This window comes from Athene noctua, chromosome 3 (genome assembly GCF_965140245.1).
Source record: "Athene noctua chromosome 3, bAthNoc1.hap1.1, whole genome shotgun sequence".
In the NCBI taxonomy this organism is placed as follows: domain Eukaryota; kingdom Metazoa; phylum Chordata; class Aves; order Strigiformes; family Strigidae; genus Athene; species Athene noctua.
Window position 1 is genome coordinate 30,248,070 of NC_134039.1, and position 11,982 is coordinate 30,260,051.

Consider the following 11,982-nt stretch of genomic DNA (forward strand, 5'->3'; position numbering starts at 1 on the left):
CCCATTTCAGTTAGAGCAAATAGCATCAAACTGGGTCTGTCTCAGAGTAGCACTACACTTTGGTGTGTAGCTCCGACAAGTTATTACCTCCATACTGCCACATCTCCCAATTATGGTCAGCAAAAGATATGCCAGCAGAGTTATCTAAATTTATACAGCCTTCAGTCGGGCTACGGCCCAAAGCACAAGTGATCTCACTGCTGCAGCTGGAGGCAGACAAGCACTTGGGGCCACGGCTGCCTTTCTTGGTATAACGCCTCAGCTCCCACTACTGCAGTGCTTCAGGCCGGACTGGTGCTCTACACAGCGCCAGTCCCTATGTCTCATCTGCCCCTCACCATTGATCTCAGCTGGGAACACCAGCTAAATTGTCTCCCCAGGAGCTGACTGTAGTTTGAACCATGCAGTAACACACCACAAGCAGCACTCACAGTTCTTCCTCCTCCTTGGAGGGTGGGGGGCAGAAAAGTCACCCCCTGTCCCCTCCCAGGGCAGCCTGTTTCCCCATCACCAGGCAGAGTCTTTTGGCAGGGTTGGGAAATGGATTCAGGAATCCTGAGCTGCTGCAAGGTAGCAATTTGTCACAGTACCTGCTCTCAGGAACAGCAATAAACTGCATTTGCTAACAGTGAGCAGGTTACCTCCCGTCAGACAGAAACTGGAGGGTTTCCACAGCAACAGCCAGCGTCAGCCACCTATCTAAAATTTAGTGACTTTTCAACTATCTGAAGCAGTTTCATTTCAAGACCTGTTTGATCCAAAGGAACTCCCCTAGCCATCCAGCAGACATTTAATATGTGGAATAATACCTCAGTATTGAAAACACATTTAGGGCTCCTGCTGCTTTACTATTTCACACAACCAAACAGAGAAGCCTTGCTCTGCCCCAAAATCTCTGCTCTCCAAAAACAGCGACAGCTTCTTTCTCATTACAGGAACCCTGCTATGAGTTGGATGCGCATGAATTTGAGCTTTACTTGCTTCTTTGGTTTGGTTGGTCCCGCACACAGGGCCTGCAGTGAGAGAACCAGACTTCAGGCAGCTATGTATAAACAAAGAGGCAAAGTTAATTTCTTCAGAATATTTATTTTTCCATCTGAGACCACACAGGACACAAGAGCATTACACACATTAAGCTGTCTCCTCTTTTGCAATACGATCTTTCTTGAGTGGTCCCTGAAAAAAAGAACAAAAAGAAACTATGAAAACAGCAGTCTGCAAAGATCACATCCCTATTTCACTGCCATAATTTCTTCTCCTCTCACTGCCAAGAAATTAAGCTAAAAAAGCCCTTAATACTGCAGCCCACTGGAAATCTGAAGCCCCACACCCACAGCTACAGGGTTTGGGGAAAGCTGAACTTGGCACAGCCACACTGCACCAGACCGATGACTTTGTAAGAGAAGAAACGCTGGTGCCACCTTGTGGGGCAGCTCCGACCTCCCAAGGGTCTCACACCCCAGACTCCTAACTTGCTTCTTCCAGCAAGTGACAAGCTGAGGATGCCACCCCCAGCCCACTCTAAGCACCATCCTCTGTGTTGAGAGAAACAGAGAGCAGAGCCACTCCCCATGGGTGTCAGATACAGCTCCATGCTTTCTGTGCTTGTTCCATGCCTCATCACTGAATGACTTGTGCCCAAACATGGCAACACCCCTCAGGCACCAAACAAGACCCCAGCCCTACCCCCCACCCGTGGTGATAACCAAGTTGGCAGGATGAACCCTCTGAACTAAAGCTAAACACTTTTATTTCACAGAAACCTTGGCCCTGCAGCAGCCCAAAGGCCAAGATACCAACTGCCATTAGCTGAAAGACAATACAGATACACAACACAAAGCTGCCAGCTTCAGACTGTCCTTACCATGAAAGCCTTCTTCTCCTCAGCTGTCTGGAAGCGGCCATGACCAAATTTGGAGGTTGTGTCAATGAACTTCAAGTCAATCTTCTCCAGGGCCCGGCGCTTGGTCTGCACAAGCAGGGACTACACAAGAGATGCCAGGTGAGTATGCAGAACCCTGCCACCATGCTGGCTACTTCTTGCCACCTCCCAAGTCACTCTGATCTCATACTGCAGCTGCTATTATGAGCAGGGAGCATTTACTAATAAGCCAGTCCACACCTTTGGCCTTCAAGGCTGAGGACTGGTCCACTTACACCAGCAGGCGAGCCCAAATCTGCCTGCCAGTGTCCTTACGGTGCCAAAGAACTCTCAACCCTAAAGCATGCCCTTCACTACAAACAGCCCTGGACTGAACTGACGGGGAAAAGGACCTCACACTGCTCCCAAAGTCATAATATGAGGCAGGTCTGTGTGCACAGGGCTTGTCTTTCTATCTGGCTACATGAATCCCCACAGCTGAAAGCAACACCTGTACCAGAGGCAGTGCAGCTAACAAGCTGTTCTAGCCTATTTGACAGCAGGTTGCAGCACTCACCTTGCGCAGGGTTAGGACTCTCTTCTTGGTCCCAACAACACAACCTTTCAGCATGATGAAGTCATTGGTCACCTCACCATAGTGGACAAAGCCTCCCTGCACAAGGAGAACAGTTAGCACTGTGTAAGCAGGATCAGTGACCAAGGCTGATGTTCTCACACCATTTCCAAGTCTCAGCCATTTCCACATTCACCAAAATCCTCTTTCCAATATTACCTTTCACTGAGCAAGTTTCTCAATACAGCTATTTACTTGCTGCTGTAAGGCTTTTGCAAAGTACAGCTGCCACAAGAAGAGGCCGACAAATCAGCAAAAGCTGCTCTCCCTAAGTTATTCCTTATTTACAAGTACCATTTCTAGGTTTGTAACATTTCTCTACACTGTTGCCACATATCAAATGCAATTAGCAAGTTACACAAGTCAATACTGAGAATGACTAAGCAACACCACCTCCCACAGCAGCAGAGTTTTATCTCAAGAGCTCATTCAACCATTTTGCAACTTACACCAGGCCCATTTGCCTCTTAAGACTGCAGCTCACAAGCACTCTCTATAGAGCTGCAACAACTCACCAGAGGGTTAATGCTCTTGTCAGACAAGTCATAATCAGTTGATGCATTGTTTTTGATCAGCTTTCCATCCTTGATTTGGTAACCCTGGCCGATCTTGTAGATCTAAAACATCAAGTATTTCTACTTAGCACCGGGTAGGAGAAAAGGGCTGTCATAATCCAAAATGTAAAGAATTTCACATAGGGTTGGAGAAATATGTCTGTTGCAGTTTGAAAACATGTGGCTATACAGGAATTTTATGGTTATCCAACATAATGGAGTATGATTATTGCCTCCAAGATGACATTCAAGCAAACAAAACATCCAAACTAAAACTCTCCACAGTCATGCAGTAAGTGACCTCAGTCAGCTCTTGTTTCTTCCCAGAAGTTCAGAGACACAAACCTTCTTATTGATTTCAGTCCGATGGTGATACCCCTTCTGACCAGCCCTGGCCACAGAGAAAGCCACTCGAGCAGGGTGCCATGCGCCAATGCAGGCCACTTTGCGCAGACCCCTGTGAGTCTTGCGGGGCAGCTTTTTGGTGTGCCAACGGCTGGTAACACCTGAAAGAAACCAAGGCAGTGTTGTAACTGCTGTCACGCTGAGATGTCACCACAACAAAAGGGAATCCCAGACCCAGCATCCCAGGAATTAAACACATTTCCTGGTGAAGCACCCTGCCCCTGAACCACCAAGGCGCCCTCCCCAGCTGTCCCAGGGTTGTGTTCTCAGAAGGAAGGCAGCATGGAATGGCTCCTCATGGATGTCAGGCGCTGTGCCCAGCGCTCATTCCATGGTCTCATCATTGAACTGTGACAGCAGTATGGATTCACCTCCTCAGCTCTTAGTCCACACACTTGTGAAAACTCAAGGCTAGAATGTCATTAAAACCTGTATCTGATCACAAAGAGAACTTCCATGCATTTACCTTTATATCCCTTGCCCTTGGTGACTCCAATGACATCTATCATCTCATCCTGGCCAAAGACAGTTGACACGGGTACCTGCTGTTCCAGCTTCTCCCGGGCCCAGTCCACTTTCTCAGCAACACTGCCACCATTCACCTGGATCTCCATCAGGTGAGACTTCTTCTGTCTCAGGGGAAGCAAACGCATCTACAAAAGAGAAAGGATGAAATTTAGCTCCTGCTCTTCCAAGATGGACTTTCTATTAACTAGCCCAGTAACCTTCTAGTCCTGACCCAATCTGTTTCTCTAACTTAACATATCCTTTTTCAAAATACACAACTTCAACATAATGGAGTAAAAGGCCCTACACTAACAGGGAAGGCTATATTATGGCTTAAATGACAAGTCACAGTGTCTAGAAGTTATATGCCACCCACAGGAATGCAGAATTCTCTAACCCCCCAGCCACCAGGCAAACTCCATCCGGGAAGGACAGGAGATAACACAGGGCAATAGCTTTAAACTGAAAGAGAATAAATTTAGATTGGACATAAAAAAGAAATTTTTCATCATGAGGGTGGTGAGACACTGGCAGAGGCTGCCCAGGGAAGATGATGCTCTATTACTGGAAGTGTTCAAAGTCAGGGCTTCAAGCAACCTGGTCTAGTGAAAGATGTCCCTGCCCATGGCAAGGGGATTGGAGTAGATGATCTTTAAATGTCCCTTCCAACCCAAATCATTCTATGACTCTTTGCTAATGCCTGTCACACTGAAGGACACTTTGGGTAGGGTCACATTTACAGTTACTTATACTGTATTTATCACAGAGGGACTCATAAGAGCATCAACAGCAGCTGCAATACTGCCTTTGCTGTCTAGTATGGAAAAGTAATTCTAGTAAAATAATGTCATAACTAGACATCTTACTGCGCTTACAGACAATTCAGATTTAATTACATTCCCAAGAAAGTCTGGCAGAGCACTGATGGCTAGAGAGTCACCACCACACCACTCAGGAGTACACCTCCTCCACTTGAACAAGAGAAGTCAACCAAAGCTTCTGAGTATTTGCAGTCCCAATAGCACACAGCCTGAAATGATGCTGACCACACAAACCCCAGAATTAAGTGTTTAGCCTGTTTTTATTTGTAGCTGAAATTAAGAGAGCCCAGGTCTACATGGTATCAGCAAAGGATTGAGTCTAAGAAGTTTCTACTACAGTTCAGTCTTTTCAACACTGCTTCAGAAGACTGCCAGCAGTTGCCCTCAATCACCCCATGAGCACACACTTTGTACAGAATGATGAGTGATAATATTTGTCTTGTGCTTAACAGTCAGCACCAGGATGCAGGGGAGAGCAGAAATCTCCGTACAGAGATGGATCAAGTTTTATGTTTGCTCTCTTGGTTGTTTCCAGTGTACACCTGAGTCCCTCAGACACTTACCTGAGTGTGAGCCATGACTCTAATAACCTGGCAGTATTTCTTCATACTATTGAAATCTTTCTCCAACTGCTTTTTGCCCTCCTCATCCTGCCATTTCTTGCAGTATTTGGTGAAGGCCTTCTTCTTGGACTTGTGCCTTCAGAAGCAGAGCAGAGACAAAGTTTGGCTAAGCCCTTCATCAATCCCCCAGGAAAGTGGGGATGAGCGGAAGGACTGCCACCTCAGCTGGTTTCAGCTCATTGCCAGCTTCTAAGGACTCTCTTCCACTGGCAAGCGGAGCCTGGAGCTCATCAGACAGTGACATAGATGCCAGAGCTGAGCGGAGCTACCATGAATTCCAAAGCACATTAATATTCACAGTGTAGAAGATAAAAAGACTGTAGAGAAATGTCAAACAGTAACAGAAAAAACAGATCTTTAAAGCAATTGTCAAATGACTGCTATCTGCTTTGGAATACTGTAATTTCCCCCCTTCTAAGCCCAAGCTATGCCTGACAGCAAGGTCATTACTGTGACACCCTCGTCATCGTTATTGCTCTGACATCTTTTCAGCCTGTAAAGTTCATAAACAGGCTGTAAGCAATAGACACACTGGAGCCTCACTTGGGCAAATGTGCATACTTTGAATCACAACAGAGCCTGGAACAGTAATCAGAAGTTAACATATTTGTCTTCCCCTTTCCTAAGAAAACAGGGCTACAGTCAGGACTCGACACTCAACAAGAATCACCAGAGGCGATTTCCTTATGTCCGCCCGTCGAAGTATCATCATGTGTAGCCTGTTACGGACATCTCAGGCAAAACTCAACACTGTCACCCCCACACCAAGAACTGCACTAACGTTATGCTGTCACCCTTCTAGAGCCATTCCTACAGCATATCCCATTATTAGGCCAGTTCATCAAGCCCAAATGCTAAATGCAAAAAAGCCTCTTTAAAAAGCTGCACTAGCTTAATCTGCCACCCAGCACAAAAGATGAACCATGGCATGAGATTAAGACGAGTAAAATCCCTGCTCTCTTACCAGTTCTTGTAGAAGCGACGCTTACACTCATCACTGATGTGCTCAGCAAAGATGGTCTTGAAGCTACGGAGACCACGAGGAGTCTGCACATATCCCACAATGCCCACAATGACCATGGGAGGAGTCTCTACTATAGTGACTGCCTCAACCACCTCCTTCTTGTTCACCTCTGGATGAAGGCAGAAATATAGTACAATTAACACCAGCAACAACTATTAAACATCATCTGTTCTTACTCGTAAATCCTTCACATGAAAGGTTAAATAACTCTAAAATTCTTTTCACAAAGGCAAAGATGATGCATGGTAGTGACCAACCCTGAAGTTACAATTTAAGGCCTTGCAAAAATTTGAGGCTGGCTCAGTAGGAAGCACAGCAAAGCCCAATAGGCAAAACAGATGAATATCGAGTAACAGAACCACATTCAGGATTGGACAATCAGCAAAAAACCCCACCAAGGCAATTTACTTATGTTCACCCATTGCGAGGTCATCCTAAGCAGCCAGTTACAGTACAGCTAAACCAAACCATCAGGTCACTGTGATTCTCAGGAAGATGACCATTAACAGGACAGACACTGCTAGACACTAAGTCTTACTGCTGGGACATCACTCACACTGAAGTCGGAGGAGTTTGGGTGCTTTATACCACACCCACTCAAGGACTCTGGACAGTGTAAACACAAGCCAGGACTAAAATCCAAAGCTACTAACAAATAAGTCATCTTCTGCCATTCATAAAGATAAAACCACCTCCTTTATTAACAGGAACATTAATACATACTGGATCCGGGTCTGTCGACTTCACGGACAATGTGGGTCATGCCAGCTTTGTACCCCAAGAAAGCAGTGAGATGGACAGGCTTGCTGGGATCATCTTTGGGAAAGCTCTTCACCTTGCCCCTGTGCCTGCTACTGCGCTTGCGGGGCAGGAAGCCCAGAGACCCATGCCTCGGAGCTGAGAACTTGCGGTGAGACTAGAGAGAGAAAATAAACTTTTAGGGCCTGCTACAGAGATTCATTATACCCACTACTCAAGGGCCAAGGCCAATTCTCTTCTTGAAACATGAATATTACCTATACACAAGTCAATCTCATTCTAGAAATCCTTCTCAGTATCAGCTGCTTGGCTTCTCCATCCCATCACAATGTTGTAAGAATATAATCCTCATGCTCCAACTATGTTCTTCCTAGATTTCCTCAACATTCCCTCCCTTTCAAGCTTATTTTAAGACATTACCATGTCCCACTGTAGTTAAGCCATAGCATGCCACCAGAATTTCAACACACTCCAGAAGCCTTTAAAACTGAAAAGCAGATAATTTTACAGTGTTCCAACAAACTGATAACACTATGAAAATAAACTTTATAAAAACAATTTCGGTTTGAAAAGCTTCAATAAAACAGCATTTCAACATCCACATCTGGTTCAGCCACTTTGGGTGGAAATGCATCGATTTTTCTAAGCCGTTTTCCTCAACTACCAGCCCTGCAGGCTCCCTCTGTAACCCGAGAGCCCAACAAGGCTGGGTTCCACCCGGAGAACTCTGCCCAACAAAGAATTGTCCATCCAATCTGACATCCAAATTTTAAAAAAGGATTGTACAGCTAAACATGGAGCTAACAACCAACAGCTAAGAAACAGGTTTTACTTTCAAAAAATACTCAACACAAGTTGCCTTAAGCAGACAAAGTTTACCAGCCCCCCAAAAGAGCTTTGTTAGGATTACAAATCTTGCGGCAGGGCTCAGCAGAACTAAATTTTGACACCTACGCAAAGGCTTACAGTACAGTGCCTTCGCGTATGACATAATCAAACACGGAATTTGATCCCACAGATGAAAGGCAGTGAGCTGCATTACTAGACCGAGCACTCCGCGTGCTGCCCCCCCCCCGGCCTCGCTGCGCTCGCGGGAGCGCACGGAGAAGGCTCACGCTGACCGCCCTCCGGGCCCTCCGACGCACTGCGGCCCGACCGCCTGGCGAGCGGCCGTTACTACCGGGAGCTCTCTAAAGAGGAGCCGCCGCACCCCAAACACGGGACACCAAGCCCCGCCACGGGCAAAGCGCCCTCCCGGCCGCCCCCACGCCGAGCAGGCCCGGCCGGCGTCCCCTAGGCACAGCCTGGTCTGGCCCGCCCCTGGCGCGCCCCAGCCCCGGAAAAGGCCCTGCGCCGTCTCCCGCAGGGCCCTGGTGCGGCGGCGGCGGGGCCGGGGAGCCGCCGGGGGCGGGATGGCGCCGCTGCCCGCGGGATGGAGCGGCCGGGCCCGTGCCGCCAGCACCCACCATCGCGTCCCCACGCCGGCCGGAAGGGCTGGGCCCGCCCCGCGCGTGCCTTTTATAAGCGCCCCGCCTCCCGCCGTGGCGCGCTGCGCAGGCGCGCGCAGCTCTCGCGAGAGAGGGGTGGGGCGGCGCGCGAGCGACGCTACGGGTGGGGAGCGGGGCCAAGAACGGCGCGGGGCGGCCGCCAGCGGGGGCCTGTTGGGGCTGCCGGGCCGCCGGCCGACAACGTGCGAAAGGTACCGGGCGGAGTGCCGCCACAATGTAACGCCTGCACTTACAGGTCGTAACAGATAATGTTGTAGTACAGTCTAAAACAGAAAAAGGAGAGGGAGGAGTGTAATAAAATACATGAAACTCCTCACGTAAATGTTTAAGTGCCGTTCCTTATCGCGTTATGCAAAACCACGATGTCGCCATGCCACTGTTCAGATGTATATAGCAACAGAAGGCATGTCCCACAGCAGCCTTCCTCCTTGAATAGGCTGGAGGTTTCCTTTCCACAAAAATTATGTGCTTATCCTAGCTGGGAGTGAGTACCTGCCTCGTCCCCACGTAGTGTTTAACTAGTTATATTAAACAGCTCCAGAGTCACGGGAATCTGTAATGACCCCTGAGTCAAAAGGCACTTGATGAATCATCAAAGTTTGCAAAAGGTGTTAGGCAATGTGAAGAAACACAGTAAGAAGAAAGAAAGAGATTAAATAGATTTCACTGCTAACATTGGCGCCCATTACTTTTGCATATATCTCAAAATAGAGAAAGTAATGAAGTAATTTCTCTCCTGTCATGCAGGGACACGTTCTCAAGCTGATGGTGTGCTTTTCACGGGCTGCGTCCTGATGTGTATTCCCACGGTGCTTGGTACAGCGCAGCTCCAAACTCAGTCAGGACGTCCGTGTGCCACTGTTGAATTAATAATAAACAGTAAGACCAATGTAGATGATAAAGTTATGCTGTGAAAGAGGAACTGAAAATAAGACTTCCTGTGGAAGCTGTCTGGAGCCGTCATTATTCATGCTATTATTTCTCTTGCTCTATTTACAGCTCTTCTGGCACACAGGTAAGCACCGCCAGGACCAGCTGTGTCTCTGGAAGATCTTGGCCGGCTCGGCCTACGTTGGAAACTTGCCAACATGGGAGCCAGCACTGGAGCATCTCTTCAGGGTAGGGGTGAAGCAGAGCTGAGGTGAAACCTGACCAGGGAGATAGCTGGGGGACATGAAATAAATTATTCACTCTCCCTCCATCAATGCCAGGAAATCAGATAGGACCCAGCTGAAGAAGCTCCCTCAGACTTCCCTGGATTGGGAACCGCGCAAGCACCCTTGCAGGATAACTGATGTGAAGCACAGCCCTGGCTGAAACGTCCTCTGAAGCAGCTCTGGTCCTCAGCCAGAAATGCTGCACCTCCTGGCCAAGAAGGAAGAAGAAAGACCACCCTAAAGGATCTGGAGTCAACACACATCTGAGAGGCAGGAGAGGGTAATAGAGCCGTGTAGGGAGAGGCGCTCAGAAGATCTCGCGATGTATGGGAAGAATATAGGCGCATGAAAGATCTTGCGATGCACGGAAAGAACAGGGAACTAAAGATCTCGCGATGTACAGAAAGGTGTATATAAAGCAATTGCGCAGTTAATAAATTGAACAAATAGCAGCCACCATATTGGCTTTTGTGCTTTTGTTCCCGCGAAGGTTTTAACCTCCTGCAGGGGTTAGATGTGATCTGAATGCCGCATTTCTGTGGCTTAGCAGATAGAAAAAGACAGCTAATGCCTTACCACGACAGAGCTGCCTGCTTTGCCCAGCTGCCTGGCTGGTTGTGCTGGGCTGGCTAAAGACCAGGTGAGGAAGTATCAAGAAAGCGATGCTGTGAGAAAGTGGTCTCTCCAAGGACCACCACAGGACAGGCACCCTCCCAGCCTTGTGGGAATGCATACCTGATTTCTGACATCACTGGAGACATGAGACATGCACCCGGTGGTTGGGAGAGCTGAGGGTTTCATCCAGCCTATGGTCCAGCAGCTGAAGGCCAGTCCCTTTGGAGGAGTGACTGACTCCTGGCCACTCACTCAAAATGTTGAGGTGTAACGTTGCATCTGGGTCAGCGTGACAACCTCAGCTGAGGTAATATGGGTTGAAGCCCAGCTTCAGATAACTGTCATGGCGTCAGGCATCCAGGTGGCTGGTAAACCTAAGAGCCCAGCCATCTCAGCTGATGGCCACATCCTTCTACCTACAGCCCCTCTCTGGGGTGAGGATGCAGGACACAAAGCCAATGAACCTGTTGGGTGGTGGAGATGGTATTAGATATATCCACGAGTTTATCTGTGGAAAATAAGGAAACTGCTGAATAATAAGATCCAACCCCACCACATACAGAGGCTGAATTAATTGAGAATAAGTAGATAATTTTGTGTTATTATAAGGAACATGGGCCTTAATCCACCACTGCCTGTGGTATGAAAGCAGATGCAAACCCAAAGCCATGAAGGTGATGGTATCCAATGCTTGGTGGGCTGGAGGTTCCCACACTCCAGGCACTTGGAGTTTGCCCTCAGGATCTCCTGGGCCTAATGGAGACGGATGTGTTTGACAAACACAACACCATGGGGAGATTGGTGCCCCAGGGATGCCTCCTGCCCTGACTTCTCCCTCCCTACCAGGGACCACAGCACCACGTGGAAGCCATGCAAATGGCTGTGGGGATGCTGACCTGTAACATGCAATGTAAGTGCTGAACACTACGGTTACATCAACTTACTGCAAACATTGATTAATTTAAGCAAACACCTACCTATAGAGCCAAATTCTGCCCCAGCTGCCCAGGTGTAATACAGCTAAGCCATTCAGCGTGGGGGGCTGGTTACCCAGCTAGTGTGAAATAATTAAGGAGGGCATATCCAAGTGTTAAACACATTTAATCAACTCCCAGAGACCTTTCACCTCCCCTCCCCAACTCCAGTTCCTGCAGGTAAAGTAAAACCCAAGCCTGGAGGCTTTGCTGGAGGGACTCTGCATGCAAACCTGTGTGAGAAAGCCCATACAGACTGAGAGGTGCCTCATTTGGAGGATATTTCATTGCCTAGCCTAACCTGGCAGACAGTGGGAAGGGAATCAGTATGAACTGGAGGGCTGAGGATCCAGCCGTGCTGGTGCTGCACTCATCTTCCCAAAACAGAGCTGCCCCACCCCTGGAAACATTCAAGGTCAGATTGGATGGGGCTCTGAGCAATCTGATCTGGTTGAAGATGGCCCTGCTCATTGAAGGGGGATTGGACTAGATGACCTTTAAAAGTCCCTTCCAACCCAAACCATTCTATGATTCTATGGC

The 11,982-nt window shown here is 48.2% G+C and overlaps 1 protein-coding gene, 1 long non-coding RNA gene and 1 other non-coding gene across 4 annotated transcripts; 1 reads left to right on the plus strand and 2 right to left on the minus strand.

Annotated features, from left to right (window-relative positions):
- Positions 1-1,066: 1,066 nt before the first annotated feature.
- On the minus strand, positions 1,067-8,714 carry RPL3 (ribosomal protein L3). Of its 2 annotated transcripts, none has more exons than XM_074902510.1 (10): positions 8,655-8,714; positions 7,153-7,345; positions 6,370-6,538; positions 5,346-5,481; positions 3,921-4,107; positions 3,395-3,555; positions 3,011-3,112; positions 2,439-2,534; positions 1,865-1,984; positions 1,067-1,176 (listed from the first exon to the last, which is right to left on the minus strand). In XM_074902510.1, the coding sequence occupies exons 1-10, from the start codon at positions 8,655-8,657 to the stop codon at positions 1,132-1,134; spliced, it is 1,212 nt and encodes a 403-aa protein (XP_074758611.1). In that variant the 5' UTR covers positions 8,658-8,714; the 3' UTR covers positions 1,067-1,131. The 2 variants fall into 2 exon arrangements, with proteins under 2 accessions (XP_074758611.1, XP_074758612.1); XM_074902511.1 differs by lacking the exon at positions 8,655-8,714 and adding an exon at positions 7,446-7,656.
- LOC141959505 (small nucleolar RNA U83B) lies at positions 3,714-3,806 on the minus strand. The gene has a single exon (XR_012633452.1). It is a non-coding gene; the product is annotated as a small nucleolar RNA U83B (small nucleolar RNA).
- A 105-nt stretch (positions 8,715-8,819) lies between the features above and the next one.
- Positions 8,820-10,302, plus strand: LOC141958540 (uncharacterized). Its single transcript, XR_012633287.1, has 3 exons — positions 8,820-8,887; positions 9,444-9,575; positions 9,696-10,302. It is a non-coding gene; the product is annotated as an uncharacterized LOC141958540 (long non-coding RNA).
- The last annotated feature ends 1,680 nt before the right edge of the window (positions 10,303-11,982 follow it).

Bases quoted from the DNA above. Each gene is read 5' to 3' on its own strand.
- RPL3 (XM_074902510.1), bottom strand. The intron at 3,556-3,920 runs GTAAATGCATGG...GGTTTCTTTCAG, and splicing joins CAAGGGCAAGGGATATAAAG to GTGTTACCAGCCGTTGGCAC. The intron at 3,113-3,394 runs GTTTGTGTCTCT...TTGATGTTTTAG, and splicing joins GGACTGAAATCAATAAGAAG to ATCTACAAGATCGGCCAGGG.